At 38.6% G+C, this 17,777-nt stretch overlaps 1 protein-coding gene across 2 annotated transcripts in view; it reads right to left on the reverse strand.

The window, feature by feature from the left end:
• The window catches only part of CHM (CHM Rab escort protein), a 182,341-nt gene that overhangs the window by 45,786 nt on the left and 118,778 nt on the right, over nt 1-17,777 (reverse strand). The window contains exons 10-11 of one of the 2 annotated variants that reach the window (XM_057538845.1): nt 4,940-5,044; nt 4,468-4,531 (exon numbers count right to left, since the gene is read on the reverse strand). In XM_057538845.1, coding sequence (XP_057394828.1) covers nt 4,468-4,531; nt 4,940-5,044 — 169 coding nt within the window. The remainder of the gene's footprint in view (nt 1-4,467; nt 4,532-4,939; nt 5,045-17,777) is intronic. The other variant, XM_057538846.1, reaches the window with a different exon arrangement.

Genomic DNA, 17,777 nt, shown 5'->3' on the forward strand with positions numbered 1-17,777 from the left:
ACTGGCAATGTCACATTGATAGCCTACCGAGGAAATGCCTACAAGTTCTGAAAATAGAAATTATTTTGATAATCATGACTATCTTACTATCATTACCTGTATATACATTTTGGGTTTTACAATGTCTCAAAAATTGTGTTCTCCATATTCCTCTTAACTCCTTTTGCTGCTGTCTATGATAAAAAGTGTTGTACTTTAGCATTAAAGAGAGAAGAACCACTAAAACATGGATTTAATGTTGTATGATAATTATCAAATGACTATGACTAAAAAAAATGTGTATAACTGGAAAGGTATCTTAAGGACTGTATCAACACGTAAGTACTTCTTTTGTTTCCTACAACTATCATCTATATTTTTTTTAAAAATTGAGATACAATCAGTGACCCCCTACCACAGTGCCTTCTGTCTGAACTCTGAGAATGTAACTGTCTTAAGTCTCAGAGAGATTATAACAGCCATCAAAAGATAATTCCTTCAACACTTTAATACCACTTCCATAAAATTTATCTAGACTGACACCTACTCTTTCCTCTAAGTCTCATCATTTTATTTGTGCTTCAAAAATTTAAAAAAGGGGAAAAAAACTCATACAGGAAACAAAAAAAGGCAGGCCAGGTGTACATTTTAGATTGATCTCTCTGAAGGCTATGTGGAGGATAGATTTATAGGAGACAAGATGAGAAGCAGCGTGACCAGTTAGAAGGAAGAGGTGCTGAGTTCCAAAACTGGAGCAGTGAGAATAAGGATCAAGAGGAAAAGCAGACTGGAGCAACTTTTAGGATGTACAGTTACAAGGACCTGGAGGCTCATGAGATGTCAGAGATAGGAGGAAGAAGTTGTTGTTGGAAGGATGTAAGTGCTTTCATGGAAGTAGGAAGCGATGGATGAGTAGTTTGGAGAGGGAAGACGGTGAGTTCAGCTCTGAGTATGTTCAGTTTGAGGAGTCCTTGGGACAGATGTCCAGTAGGAAATTTGGCCTGTGGGCCAAAAGTCCTGGGAGATATACAAGTGGAAGGCTGTCACCAACTTTTATGCAGAGTTGGAACCATGAGAGTACATGGAGTCAAGCAGCAAGTGTGCAAAGAATAACAGATATGGTGGGCTGAGCTGAGAACCCCGAGGAGGCCCAATATTTAAGAGGAGGATAGAGCCCACAGAGGAGGCAGAGAGGGAATAGCCAGAGAGTTATGAGGAAAACCAGGAGAACACAGTGTCATGGAAGCCAAAGGAGTAGAGAGTTTCAAGAGAAAGGGAATAATCAACACTGTCAAATATATCAGAAAAGACCTAGTAAACAAAACCCAAAAAACGCCCTGGTCTTGACTAGTACAAAGTTATTAATAAACTTACCAAGAGAAACTATGGTAGGAATGTGAGGGTAGAAGCCAGGTTGGTCTAGAAATGAATGAGAGGTAAAGAGCTGGAGGCAGCAAGTAGAGATACCATCTCAAAAATGTTGACAGGGGAGAGATTGGATACTAGCTACAGATGGGGGCAGACTCAAGGGAGCATTTTCTGTTTGTCTTATTATTTTAATTTTTGGAACAGAAAATGCTAATACATGTGTATAGGTTGAGGGGAAGGTGCCAATAGTGGGGAGAGGCTGAAAATGTAGGAGAGAGAGCAGGCATACAGGGTGGTGTGGGTGCATGTGTGTGTCAAGGGTGCTGGTGAAAGGGCTTGGCCTTGGACAAGGAGGGGAGCCCTCTCATTAGTCTCTGTGCTGGTGTACATAAGTGGTGGGTGGTCGGGCAGGAGGTCAAAGGGCACTGTGCTTAGTAGGTGTCCTTACTTTTCTCAGCAAAGTGATGGGGGAGAGTGAGAGGGCTAAAGGTGGGTAAAATAGTGAAAATTTGGACTAGGCTCTGAGGGGAGAGCGCACTGTCTGAGCCAGTGAGGAGCTAAATGGTGATGGGTACTGAGGGTCCTGTTGGATGAGGTTGGTGCCCCCAACACTGTGGTGGCACCAGTCTGTCTGGTTGTACTGTTTTCCCAATCAGCCCTTAGTGATCCAGGTGTAGATCCCAGCTTCATCCAGGGATGGGACTTTCCTCTGTGGGTGCAGAGGAAGAACATGGCTACACGGGAATTGAAGGTGTTGGAGAAAGAGCAGTTCAGAAGATCCACCATGTGGTCTCGGACACGGAAAAGGAAGAGGGCAGAAGGGAGCTGGTAATCCCGGAAGAAACAGAGGGAACAAGGAATTGTAGGTCTCTTTTAATAGGTCAATGAGTAGGCTGGGTGGGGGTAAGAGAATGAAAAAGCTGGAAGGATCAGAGCAGATTAATGCCACTGTAAACCCATGACCTCCAGACTCAATTGGACCCCTCAACACTGCCCAGCCATCTGACCACGAGAAAGGTCACTCTCCACGGTGATTATTTTACACCTTTCCATGAGCTTTGACCCATCCCCACACTCACACCCCCATTCTCAGGAGATAACCTCACCTTGTAATTTAAAAAGTAAATAAAACCCATCAGATGGGAACTCCCAAACCTACAAATTCTCCTGCATTCACCCTCTTATTTCAAAGTGTCTCACATCCCACCTAAGGGCAATGTTTTTTACCTGTTCTCTGAATCCCATCCTCTCCAGCCTTTATCTGGACCTTGCTGCATCAATTATCCTCCTTTCTCCTGGGAATCTTCAACTTCTCCCTCTCTACTGGCCCCTTCCCCATCAGTTGAAATATACTCTAATACAGGGGGCCCCAACACCCGGGCCACGGATGGGTACCGGTGTCTGTGGCCTGTTAGGAACCGGGCCACACAGCAGGAGGTGAGCAGCAGGCAAGCGAGTGAAGCTTCATCTGTATTTACAGCCATTCCCCATTGCTCCCGTTACCACATGAGCTCTGCCTCCTATCAAATCAGTGGTGGCATTAGATTCTCATAGGAGCGCGAACTTTATTGTGAACTGTGCATGCGAGGGATCTAGGTTGCGTGCTCCTTATGAGAATCTAATGCCTGATGATCTGAGGTGGAGCTGAGGTGGTGATGCTAGTGCTGGGGAGCAGCTGCAAATACAGATTATCATTAGTAGAGAGGTTTGACTGCACAGAGACCATAATAAATCAATTGCTTGCAGACTCATATCAAAACCCTATCAGTGAGTCGCCAGTGACAACAAGCTCAGGGCTCCCACTGATTCTGCATTATGGTGAGTTGTACAATTATTTCATTATATATTACAATGTAATAATAATAGAAATAAAGCGCACAATAGACATAATACGCTTGAATCATCCCGAAACCATCCCCCCCACCCCGGTCTGTGGAAAAACTGTCTTCCACGAAACTGGTCCCTGGTGCCAAGTGTTGGGGACCGCTGCTCTAATACTTTAAAGAAATGCCCTCTTCGCTTCCACATCCCTCTGCAGGAATCACTTCTTCCCTCCTACTCTTCCCAGCTTAGCTTCTTCAGAAGCATCTGTTTGCTCTCTTCACTTTTCTGCCTTTGTCACTCTTCGACCCATTCACAAAGCTTATGGTTTACCGGGAGCTACAGACAAGTAAACTGGCAACTACAGGACAGTGTGATGAGTGCTATGGTTTTACCACTTTTCGCTCACACCTGTCACACTGTACTGTCGTTGCTATTTATCTGTCTGTATCTGTATCCTCTAGACTGCAAGCTATGAGGGCACAGATGCTATCATGGTTAGCACTATCTCCTCAGAACCCAGCACACTGGCTGGCATGTTGAAGGCACTCATTGTCTGCTAAATGATTAAATGAAACAATTTGCACTCACTCGTAAAATTAACATATTTGCTTTATATAATACAAAGCTTCCAACTTAAGGAAATTTCGGAACCTAGTTTTAGCAGTAGCATATAGGATAGGTCTGACAGTCACACTTACTGAGTGAGCTGATTTTATTAGTCCTGTAAACTATGGTCAGAAGGAGAAGGGGACATACTTCTGGAATTTAAGTGTTCAAACTGAGGAAATACCACAGGTATAAAGACATTTCTATCGAATCAGGGGTTATGAGGAGGAAGGGGGTACCGAAATGAACCATGGTGATGAGGAAATGTCAGAACTGAAAACGTGTGCTGATATTCATTCACACCGGGCCCCTAATGGTGAGCTTACCACCACTGCTGTAGGATTGGTTACCATAAAGCCTTTTCCTCCAAGATTTTTAAATGCTTCTAAATGCTTTTCTTCTCATAGTAATATACTTTCAATTTCATAGAAATAGCTGTAAAAAAAACTACGATGATTTCAATATTCCTAGAATAAATCTGTTACGTAAGATGCAATTATTTGTTCCACTGAAAGGAAAACTTTAAGAAACCAAGATTATTACATAATTGCCATTATATATTTTTAAAATCCATTAAATGTATTAGTACATATTGGTTAATATATTTTATTTCACCGATATTAATTTACACATATTACCATGTAGATTAAGTTAGTAACATGTTATTAAAAAGTACAGGACTGGAATTACCTGTTGATCTGAATCTGTTTTTAGTACAGACTTATCCGTAATCAAGACTGCCCTGGAGATCTGCCTGTAATGCAGAAAACAGTTAATAAGTGACTCAGATTCCATGGATAAATTTCATTTATATAGCTATACAACCACCAGAAGGCATGTTTCAAAGAACTGTTATGATAAAAGTGTCACCTCCCCAAACCAAGTCAAGTTCTGCTTTAATCTTTTCTTGGCTCATGAAAGGAGGATGTGTGACCTGGAGACAGACCCCAGCTGATGCAAAGGAGTCAACATTAGGCTAGGCTCCTCCACAAAACCAGACCTTATAAGAGAACAGTGGTAACACACTGAATGTATCTTTGGTTTAGTATACATATGCATCTTACTTGAAGAACAGAGTCATACAGAAGTGTCAATGTAATCACACAGATGAATTTCCCTAAGTTTCACCTTCCCTAGCAGAGTGGCTGGAGGGGTGCCTTACCTGTATTGCACATGTGAGCATGTGTTCTCAGAAAAGTAACTGTCTTCCACAAGGAAATGCTTAGAGATTATTCTCTGACCAAACTGATCTATGATTGCTTTACATCTACGAAGAAGATAAGCACAGCAAAATAGTTCTCATTAATGATTACATAATTGAGAAAATGAACATAATCGGCTACCAATCTTGAATCTAAAACTAATGTCCTAAAAGACAAGATTTTAAAATTGCCTACAATTTCACATTTTTGACACAAAACTTCACTAAACTGCAGAATATACATTCTTGTTGCTATTTTGAAGTCTTTTAAACTATAAAATAAGTATAGACTAGAACTTATTTATTTTGAATGCTTAATAATAAGAATAAAGCTAGGACAAGTATTATTCTATAAGCTTTTCTAATGTTTAGGAACATAGAAGCTTTTTCTTTGTTTAGGAAACAGGCTTTTTTTTTTTCCTTAACAGATCTAAGAAGAGAGGGAGGAAAAGTTGATTAAATATCTTGTTATATCATTCACAGCCTATAAAAGTCACTAAAGGCTTTTTATTTTTCTGTTAAGTGTCACTTTCTCTTTTGTTCAATAATAGCTATCTTGTCACACGTGTGATAATGTTTTAAACCAAAAAAATGGGATGGAGCTTCTTTTAATATCTGTTTCCACTTTACTCCAAAGGATGATCATATAAAGATTTCTTTCAAGTGCTGTTTCCAAATAATGAAAACACTTATGCATGGACATTATCAGGTCTCTGTCATCTGATATGTGTTGGGAAAATGAATCATATAGAACCCTCCATTGACCTTCTTTCAATGTGTCTAGATAAAAGGATGAAAATTAGAATCCATCTCCTTACAGTGCCACAAGTTATAAATGTACTTTATAGGGCTCATTATCCAAACTAATGGACTAAGGGAAACATCCTTGAAATGGACTTACCAGCACTGACAAAGCCAGTATGCAATATTTCAGGAACTATATGCAAATGCCTGCATGTTTTCTATATCTTTTTATTATGGAAATAGCACAATTTACTTTTGTCAAAGCTTTCCTTTTGGGACTAGAATTATTTTATTAGAAATACACTTATGTGTTACTCCTCATAAAACGCAAGCAAATAATTTCAAACTTATGTCACATTTTAAATATACTGGTATAAATTAAAATATGTTACATCACTCTAAAAATAAGCCAAGTAAGAGCTATTTACTAGGCATAAAGGCATTAACAGTAAAATGACAAATACCCAAGGCCAATTGTGAGAGGAATTTAATGTGTATTTCCTAAAGGCAGATTATGATATGCTGATATTCTTGAATAAATGGCATGCCACTGTCATCAGGATAGACTATGATATCTCGTGATGTTAGATATACATATTTTAAATCAATTAACTACATATTAATGCACATGTTATATTACATTAATATTTATGTGATTTTCTTCCCCATCTCACCTCCAATCCACTTCCTTTCTCTTCCCCACTTATGTTTCTATGCATATCTCCTCACATTTCATTAAACTAGAGCTCTCACTTTATAAAATACTTAACTACATAGAAATAAGGTATTTATACCTATTTTCCAAAGTAAGTATTTAAAAACTGGAAGGCAAGTTACTCATTCAGTCTCCTGTTTTATTTATGTATTTATTTATTTAAATAAAAAATAATTTTTTGGGGGCTGTGCCGTGAGGCTTGTGGGATCTTAGTTTCCTGACCAGGGATTGAACCCGGGCCCTGGCAGTGAAAGTACCGAGCCCTAACCACTGGACCACCAGGGAATTCTCTCAGTCTCTTGTTTAAGACATTCATATATAATTTAAAACACAAGGTACTTTGGTGAGGGAAAAGAGAAATCTGTGGATCCATCATGAAGCACTGATCCCTATTTGTCCTGGAAACACTGACATGCCTTTTTCTTACCTTTAACTCAAAGACTATACAAAGTCAAGAGGGAATAATCTGGGCAGAAAAAAGAGGGTGTAAAAATCTTCTGTATCTTGATAGGGATTTGGGTTATACAGATTTATCATCTGTCAGCACTCAGGTAATGAGCACTTAAGATTTGGCCACTTTAGGGACTTCCTTGGTGATCCAGTGGCTAAGACACTCCCAATGCAGGGGGTCCAGGTTCAATCTCTGGTCAGAGAACTAGACCCTACCTGCATGCCACAACTAAAGAGCCCGCATGCAGCAATGAAGATCCTGCGTGCCACAACCAAGACCCAGCACAGCCTAAATAAATAAATAAATATTAAAAAAAAAAGATTTTTGCACTTTATCATATATAAATATTACATCAGAAGAAAAAGCTGCAAACAAATATTAAACTCTAGTTAATGATATGCATACTGAAGTGTTTAGGAGGAATTGTACTGATATCTGGAATTTACTGTGAAATGCCTAAAAAAGGTGAATAGATGAACAGAGGGATGAATATTTGGGTAGACATATGATTAAGCAAGCATATTAAAATGTTAACTGCAGAATCTAGGTGGTGGATATATAGGTGATCATCTTGAAATTCTTTCAACATTGGCATAGAGTTGAAAATTTTCACCATAAAATGTTGGAATCAAGTTGAGAGAGGGAGTGATGTTAGTACAAATCTTGGACTCCAGTCTAAGTCTTTGCAAAGGGCTCCCATTTAAATAAACCACACAACTAAACCTTGCCCTCAAGCTTGTGGAGAGCTCCTTGCTTGTAGGCTTCCAAACACTAATGGGGCTGCTTTGGTGGTAGTTACACCTTTGGTGACAGGCAGACATTGGTTTCAGAAATTATGGTATTAGAACTACTGAGGACCACTCAAGAGGGAAGGATGGGTGCATGGAGATTGGGGAGCTCAACTATGCAAGCACAATTTGCCAATAAATGTGCCTCTTTATGCTGAAGCTTCTGGATGAAACAGTGATTCTTAGAGGAGAAGGAGGAGAAGGAAGCAAATCAGAATCACACCTGGGGGACTTTTTCAAATTATAAGTACCCCTGGAGATTCTGATAAGCTCCCAAATCCCAGGGAAGAATCACCATGTAGTGTGCCACAGTACTGTTGTATCTTTACGCTGTGCTAGGTGGAGAAAAGTCAAGAGCTATTGCTACAGAAAAAAATATTGATTTCTGCAGAAGTTGAGGTGATGGTCAATATGCCTAGTCAGTCTGGTAGATGATAATACAACTTACCTGATAGTCTCATGCTAAAGTACTAAGGCTCTAGGCCTGAGCAAAGTTGTTCAAACCAAAATACATTTAAGTAAGTGATAAGATTTATTTTCCCCTCAGATACTTACTTACTGTCATATATTAGGCCTAATTGGGAGAACAACGAGTAAAGGAATATTGATTTGGTACCTAGACTTAGACTTTGTATTACAAAGATTAATATAAAAAATTATGACATTCAAGTAATGAAAAACAACAAAATGAAACAGCGCTGCCAGAGACATTAAAATACCCCCTTGTCCACCCCTCCCACATGAACCTGAGGAAGCCATTAAAGATTAACAACATTCTGGATTTAGTTGAGGGCCTTGCTGAGCCTCATAAATAGTAAATTGAGGAGGAACATGATAGGAATTTCCAGTTACACGGACACAATGACCAAGCTGATCATAAGAATCACTGAAGCCAGACAGAACATTTCTAGAGCTGAGCTTTCTAAATCAACAAATCACAACAGTTATTCAGTTCTTGGTTCAATGACATTAGGACATAAAGAGCAAAATGATGATAAGGAAGAAAACAATCAGCAAGATGAAAACTCTTTATCTGGAATTTGGCCCAGAAGATAAAAATAATATTAAAACAGGTATCCATTCTCTATAATCTTCAGAATTAATATCCCAAATGTTTTTATGATAAGGAATACATAAATCACATATGAAATCATGAAAAGGAAAATATATTAATTAAGGATATTAGAAGATTCCCAATAATTGAAGGAAACAAGATAATTCCCCCTACTCACTATGCCCTTCCATAGTTTCTCAAACACATTAGTTCAAATGCCACCTCTTCGATGAAACCATTCCAAAATGCTTATTACTCATTTTTCTTGGGTAAAAATCTACTCCAATAGTCTCAAACATGATTATAATTCCAAACCTATGGTTCTCTGTTGTAATCAATCCCAAGCTCTGTATCCATAGTTTTAACTGTCTATTACCTATTTTTTCTGGATAGGTAATAGACACTTAAATCATGGCTCCTCACCTGCTTCCCCACTTGGAATCTCAGTCTCAGTTAATGGCATGATCAGCAGTTATAGAGTTTCCCTAGCTCAAAATCTCTCTTCCCACATCTAATCTGCTACTCAAAACTAGCCTCTTTTCTCCATCTCCACTGACACTGCCCTAGACTCTTGGTAAGTCTAATAAGACAATGGACTGCTAACACATTGGTGGCTCATTTGTTTGACATAAGTGTGTGGCATAACAACCATGTGCCAAGCGCTATTCTAAGAGGTAAAAGCTTGGGGGGGAGGGGTAGAGTATCAGGGAATGCTCTTTGGAGGAAGTGATACATTAGCTGCTTTTAAAGCAGTTAAAACCAGTTAAAGCAAGTAAATAAGAAGAACATTTCAGTAGAAGGGCAGCATCTGCAGGGGTACAGAGGCAAGTAAGAGAAGTACAGGGAGGGAACCACAAGCAGTTCAGTGTTCCTGACAATAAAATGGAAGCAGAGAGAGAAGAGAGATGAACTGAGAGAGGGAGGCAAAGGTCAGACCCCAGAGTCTCATGTGCCATGTAAAAGGGTCTCAGACTTCATTCTGAAGTGATATAAAGTCACTGAAACTTTTTACATAGGGAGGGACAAAGCCAGATCTGCATACTGAACAGATCTCAGTGTGTAATTATCTCATTAATTTATTTGTTCTTTAATGTCCCCCAGTAGACTCTAAGCTCCATGAGAACAAAGACCATGATTGTCTTGTTCTGTGCTGTATCTCCAGTGCTTGGCACACAGATAACAACTGTGCATGGATGACTGAATAGATGGACGGATGATAGAAGGATTCCATGTACATGAATAGTGCAGAGACAGAAACAAAGATACAGAATCTCTGATTTAGCAGGTAAAGAATCTCTTTCCATCACAGTGCTTCTTCCAAATCACTTCCAATCACAGAACTTGTTAAAGTTCACTCATCTAGTAAGTGGGGAAGCCAGGGTACAGATCCAGGCCTACCTGACCTTAGAGCCTGTAATCTTTGTACACAAGGGCAAGATTCATGTTTTATTTATCTCTTTATCCCCATAGCAACTAGCATGTGGGTTGGTGGAGGTTAAATATCTAGAATATTACCACTATCATTTTGCAAATGGGGCATACTAAAACCAGAAATTCAGCGATTTTCCTACAATGACAAATGGTATTAAGAATAAGTCACCTCATGCTTGGTCTAACAGACTATTCATTACTAACTTCCAAGTACCTGGGAAAGGTAGAGTTATTCCTGACATCAGAAAAAAAGATATCTCCAAGAAATAGTAATAGCAGGAAATCTAGTAAGTGAGACAGCTGAAGTTCACAAGAACACTAGCTGAAGTAATTAGATTCAGACTACTGGTTACAGACATGTCTGGTCAAAGGTCATCCATACCCTACCCGAATATCAAATACTACACTGCTAAATGGCCAAATCTAATGTACAGGAGTTTTACATGGTCATCACTGCTGCAAAGAAAAAGAAAGCTGCTCAACAAGAGCATTCACTGTCTCCAGAAACAGTCAACAGAGGGGTTCAGTATTAGAATTTAATGAGAGGGTAGAGAAAAGAACTACTGATACCCATGTCCTCTAAAAATCAGTAAAGCAGAGTCAATGGATAATATAGCCAACAGAGCACAGTCAATGTGGATCTCAGGAGAGCAAATTAAACAAAAATGAAAAATAAGACAATACAAGTTTTTTTTTTATGCAAAAGAAATACTTTGAAGACCAGGTTCAAGATGGCGGAGTAGAAGGACGTGTTCTCACTCCTTCTTGAGAGAGCACCAGAATCACAACTAACTGCTGAACAATCATCGACAGGAAGACACTGGAACTCACCATAAAAGATACCCCACATCCAAAGACAAAGGAGAAGCCACAATGAGATGGTAGAGGGGCACGATCACAATAAAATCAAATCCCATAACTGCTGGGTGGGTGACTCACAAAGTGGAGAACACTTATACCACAGAAGTCCACCCACTGGAGTGAAGGTTCTGAGTCCCACGTAAGGCTTCCCAACCTGGGGGTCCGGCAAAGGGAGGAGGAATTCCTAGAGAATCAGAATTTGAAGGCTAGCGGGATTTGATTGCAGGACTTTGACAGGACTGAGGGAAACAGAGACTCCACTCTTGGAGGGCACACACGAAGTAGTGTGTGCATCGGGACCCAGAGGAAGGAGCAGTGACCCCATAGGAGACTGAACTAGACCTATCTGCTAGTGTTGGAGGGTATCCTGCAGAGGCGGGGGGTGGCTGTGTCTCACTGAGAGGACAAAGACACTGGCAGCAGAAGTTCTGGGAAATACTTATTGGCGTGAGCCCTCCCAGACTCCACCATTAGCCCCACCAAAGAGCCCGGGTAGGCTCCAGTGTTGGGTCCTCTCAGGCCAAACAACCAACAGGGAGGGAACCCAGCCCCACCCATCAGCAGACAAGTGGATTAAAGTTTTACTGAGCTCTGCCCACCAGAGCAACACCCAGCTCTACCCACCACCAGTCCCTCCCATCAGGAAACTTGCACAAGCCTCTTAGACAGTCTCATCCACCAGAGGGCAGACAGCAGAAGCAAGAAGAACTACAATCCTGCAGCCTGTGGAACAAAAACCACATTCACAGAAAGATAGACAAGATGGAAAGGCAGAGGGCTATGTACCAGATGAAGGAACAAGATAAAACCCCAGAAAAACAACTAAATGAAGTGGAGAAAGGCAACCTTCCAGAAAAAGAATTCAGAATAATGATAGTGAAGATGATCCAGGACCTCGGAAAAAGAATGGAGGCAAAGATCGAGAAGATGCAAGAAATATTTAACAAAGACCTAGAAGAATTAAAGAACAAACAAACAGAGATGAACAATAGAATAACTGAAATGAAAAATACACTAGAAGGAATCAATAGCAGAATAACTGAGGCAGAAGAATGGATAAGTGACCTGGAAGACAGAATGGTGGAATTCATTGCTGTGGAACAGAATAAAGAAAAAAGAATGAAAAGAAATGAAGACAGTCTAAGAGACCTCTGGGACAACATTAAACACAACAACATTCGCATTACAGGAGTCCCAGAAGGAGAAGAGAGAGAGAAAGGACGAGAGAAAATATCTGAAGAGATTATAGTCGAAAACTTCCCTAACATGGGAAAAGAAATAGCCAGCAAAGTCCAGGAAGTGCAGAAACTTTCATACAGGATAAACCCAAGGAGAAACACACCGAGACACATAGTAATCAAAGTGGCAAAAATTAAAGACAAAGAAAAATTACTGAAAGCAGCAAGGGAAAAACGACAAATAACATACAAGGGAACTCCCTTAAGGTTAATAGCTGATTTTTCAGCAGAAACTCTACAAGCCAGAAGGGAGTGGCATGACATATTTAAAGTGATGAAAGAGAAGAACCTACAACCAATATCACTCTACCCGGCAACGATCTCATTCAGATTCGATGGAGAAATCAAAAGCTTTACAGACAAGCAAAAGTGAAGAGAATTCAGCACCACCAAACCAGCTCTACAACAAATGCTAAAGGAATTTCTCTAAGGGGGAAACACAACAGAAGAAAAGGACCTACAAAAACAAACCCAAAACAATTAAGGAAATGGTAATAGGAACATACATATCGATAATTACCTTAAATGCGAATGGATTAAATGTTACAACCAAAAGACACAGGCTCGCTGAATGGATACAAAAATAAGACCCATATATACGCTATCTACAAGTGACCCATTTCAGACCTAGGGACACATACAGACTGAAAGTGAGAGGATGGAAAAAGATTTTCCATGCAAATGGAAATCAAAAGAAAGCTGGAGTAGCAATACTCATATCAGATAAAATAGACTTCAAAATAAAGGATGTTACTAGAGACAAGGAAGGACACTACATAATGACCAAGGGATCAATCCAGGAAGAAGATATAACAATTATAAATATAAATGCACCCAACATAGGAGCACCTCAATACATAAGGCAAATGCTAACAGCTATAAAAGAGGAAATCGACAGTAACACAGTAATAGTGGGGGACTTTAACACCCCAATTACACCAATGGACATTATCCAAACAGAAATTTAATAAGGAAACAGAAGCTTTAAATGACACAATAGACCACACATATTTAATTGATATTTATAGGACATTCCATACAAAAACAGCAGATTACACTTTCTTCTCAAGTGCGCACGGAACATTCTCCAGGATAGATCACATCTTGGGTCACAAATCAAGCCTCAGTAAATTTAAGAAAATTGAAATCATATCAAGCTTCTTTTCTGACCACAATGCTATGAGATTAGAAATCAATTACAAGGAAAAAAAACATAAAAAACACAACACATGGAGGCTAAACAATACGTTACTAAATTACCGAGAGATCACTGAATCAAAGAGGAAATCAAAAAATACCTAGAGACAAATGACAATGAAAATACGATGATCCAAAACCTATGGGATGCAGCAAAAGCAGTTCTAAGAGGGAAGTTTATAGCAATACAAGCTTACCTCAAGAAACAAGAAAAATCTCAAGTAAGCAATCTAACCTTACACCTAAAGGAACTAGAGAAAGAAGAACAAACAAAACCCAAAGTTAGCAGAAGGAAAGAAATCATAAAGATCAGAGCAGAAATAAATGAAATAGAAACAAAGAAAACAATAGCAAAGATCAATAAAACTAAAAGCTGGTTCTTTGAGAAGATAAACAAAATTGATAAACCATTAGCCAGACTCATCAAGAAAAAGAGGGAGAGGACTCAAATCAATAAAATTAGAAATGAAAAAGGAGAAGTTACAACAGACACTGCACAAATACAAAGCATCCTAAGAGACTACTACAAGCAATTCTATGCTAATAAAATGGACAACCTGGAAGAAATGGCCAAATTCTTAGAAAGGTATAACCTTCCAAGACTGAACCAGGAAGAAAAAGAAAATATAAACAGACCAATCACGAGTAATGAAATTGAAACTGTGATTAAAAATCTTCCAACAAACAGAAGTCCAGGACCAGATGGCTTCACGGGTGAATTCTACCAAACATTTAGAGAAGAGCAAACACCCATCCTTCTCAAACTCTTCCAAAAAACTGCAGAGGAAGGAATACTCCCAAACTCATTCTATGGGGCCACCATCACCCTAATACCAAAACCAGACAAAGATACTACAAAAAAAAAAATACAGACTAATGCCACTGATGAATATAGATGCAAAAATCCACAACAAAATACTAGCAAACAAATCCAACAACACATTAAAAGGACCATACATCATGATCAAGTGGGATTTATCCCAGGGATTCAAGGATTCTTCAATATGCGCAAATCAATCAATGTGATACACTATATTAACAAACTGAAGTATAAAAACCATATGATCATCTCAATAGATGCAGAAAAAGCTTTTGACAAAATTCAACACCCATTTATGATAAAAACTCTCCAGAAAGCGGGCATAGAGGGAACCTACCTCAATGTAATAAAGGCCATATACGACAAACCCACAGCAAACATCATTCTCATTGGTGAAAAACTGAAAGCATTTCCTCTAAGATCAGGAACAAGACAAGGATGTCCACTCTTGCCACTATTATTCAACATAGTTTTGGAAGTCGTAGCCACAGCAATCAGAGAAGAAAAAGAAATAAAAGGAATCCAAATTGGAAAAGAAGAAGTAAAGCTGTCACTGTTTGCAGATGACAGGATACTATACATAGAGAATCCTAAAGATGCCACCAGAAAACTACTAGAGCTAATCAATGAATTTGGTAAAGTAGCAGGATAGAAAATTAATGCACAGAAATCCTTTGCATTCCTATACAATCATGATGAAAAATCTTAAAGAGAAATCAAGGAAACACTCCCATTTACCACTGCAACAAAAACAATAAAATACCTAGGAACAAACCTACCTAAGGAGACAAAAGACCTGTATGCAGAAAACTATAAGACACTGATGAAAGAAATTAAAGATAATACAAACAGATGGAGAGATATACCATGTTCTTGGATTGGAAGAATCAATATTGTGAAAATGAGTATACTACCCAAAGCAATCTACAGATTCAATGCAATCCCTATCAAATTCCCAATGGCATTTTTTACAGAACTAGAACAAAAAAATCTTAAAATTTGTATGGAGACACGAAAGACCCCGAATAGCCAAAGGCAGTCTTGAGGGAAAAAAATGGAGGCAGAGGAATCAGACTCCCTGACTTCACACTATACTACAAAGCTACAGTAATCAAGACAATATGGTACTGGCACAAAAACAGAAATATAGATCAATGGAACAGGATAGACAGTCCAGAGATAAACCCATGCAACTATGGTCAACTAATCTATGAGAAAGGAGGCAAGGATATACAATGGAGAAAAGACAGTCCCTTCAAAAATTGGTGCTGGGAAAACTGGACACCTACATGTAAAAGAATGAAATTAGAACACTCCCTAACACCATAAACAAAAATAAACTCAAAACCTAAATGTAAGACCAGACACTATAAAACTCTTAGAGGAATACATAGGAAGAATACTCTTTGACATAAATCATAGCAAGATCTCTTTTGATCCATCTCCTAAAGTAATGGAAATAAAAACAAAAATAAACAAATGGGACCTAATGAAACTTAAAAGCTTTTGCAAAGCAAACTACAAACAAGACGAAAAGACAACCCTCAGAATGGGAGAAAATATTTGCAAATGAATCAACGGACAAAGGATTCATCTCCAAAATATATAAACAGCTCATGCAGCTCAATATTAAAAAAACAAACAACCCAATCCAAAAATGGGCAGAAGACCTAAATAGACATTTCTCCAAAGAAGACATACAGATGGCCAAGAGGCACATGAAAAGCTGCTCAGCATCACTAATTATTAGAGAAATGCAAATCAAAACTACAATGAGATATATCACCTCACACCAGTTAGAATGGGCATCATCAGAAAATCTATAAACGACAAATGCTGGAGAGGGTGTGGAGAAAAGGGAACCTCTTGCACTGTTGGTGGGAATGTAAATTGATACAGCCACTATGGAGAACAGTATGGTGGTTCCTTAAAACCTAAAAATAGAATTACTGTATGACCCAGCAATCCCACTACTGGGCATATACCCAGAGAAAACCATAATTCGAAAAGACACATGCACCCCAATGTTCATTGCAGCACTATTTACAATAGCTAGGTCATGGAAGCAACTTAAATGCCCATCGACAGATGAATGGATAAAGAAGATGTGGTACATATATACAATGGAATAGTACTCAGCCATAAAAAGGGTCATTTGTAGAGACGTGGATGAATCTAGGGACTGTCATACAGAGTGAAGTAAGTCAGAAAGAGAAAAACAAATATTGTATATTAACGCATACATGTGGAACCTAGAAAAATGGTACAGATGAAGTGGTTTGCACGGCAGAAATTTAGACACAGATGTAGAGAACCAACGTACGGACACCAAGGGGGAAAAGCAGCGGGGGGTGGTGGTGGTGGTGGTGTGATGAATTGGGAGATTGGGATTGACATATATACACTAATGTTTATAAAATGGATAACTAAAAAGAACCTGCTGTATAAAAAAATAAATAAAATAACATTCAAAAATTAAAAAAATAATAAATAAACCTTGACCTTTGGGGAAAAAAATGAAAAATAAGATCTAGCTGAAAATAAGTATGCATTTAGTTACATATTCCATATTTCTCCTCTCAACATTGGTATGATACTTTGATGTGTAATCACCACGCTAAACTCAATGCTATGATCATTTATGCTTCTATCAGCTTTCCTCAGTGAAAGGTGAAAAGAAAAGCACAAAAAAGGCTATCAGATTTTAATCTTCGTTCATTCATTTAACACAAAGCTACTGCGTATAACGGGTGATAGGAACCTGCCTTGGTTCTGGAGATAAAGCAGTGAGACCCTGACCTTTCTTACGGGGAATTTACAATCATAAAAGGGGACCTGAGTTGGGGGGCTGGGTTCTGATCTAGTCTGTGGGATCAGGAAATAAACTTAGACCTTAGACCTGAAGCATGCTTAGCTCTTAACTACATCGAAGACTAAAGGGGATGTCAAGTGTTCCTTATAGGAAAATTGGGGGAAAAAAGGCAATCTAAAACCATAAGGAGATAAATACAAACGTCTGCAGATTCCTTGATTAATATGCCAATTACACTTAAAATAAACGATTATTTGAGTCAACCTGGATTGCTTAAAAAGAAATGTATGCTGGATATGCCCAAATATAAACTCAAGTTTTTCCCCTCAAAAAATTATCCCTCACTTTATATTCAAGTCCTAACAAAACATCTCCTATTACTGGTAGGTCTCTCAATTATTTGATTTTGAATGACAAAATAGTATTTGGGAAAGATACATTAGCCTGAGTCAACTTCAATCAATGTTAGCTTTAGATGTTTATAGAGACTCTTTGAGTTGATAGAATGGATATTTTAAAGAAGCAAAATTTCATAATTACTAGCAAAGATATGAATTTACAATTTTGAAGTACTGGTTGTCTCTTAAAAGAAACTTTTTAAAGATCCCATACACAATTTAGTATAGTGAGAATACTGTAGATATCGTGAATATTATAAATGCAGGTCAAATTTTTAACTGTCCCACTA

This window comes from Balaenoptera acutorostrata, chromosome X, assembly GCF_949987535.1.
Source record: "Balaenoptera acutorostrata chromosome X, mBalAcu1.1, whole genome shotgun sequence".
Taxonomy (NCBI): Eukaryota; Metazoa; Chordata; class Mammalia; order Artiodactyla; family Balaenopteridae; genus Balaenoptera; species Balaenoptera acutorostrata.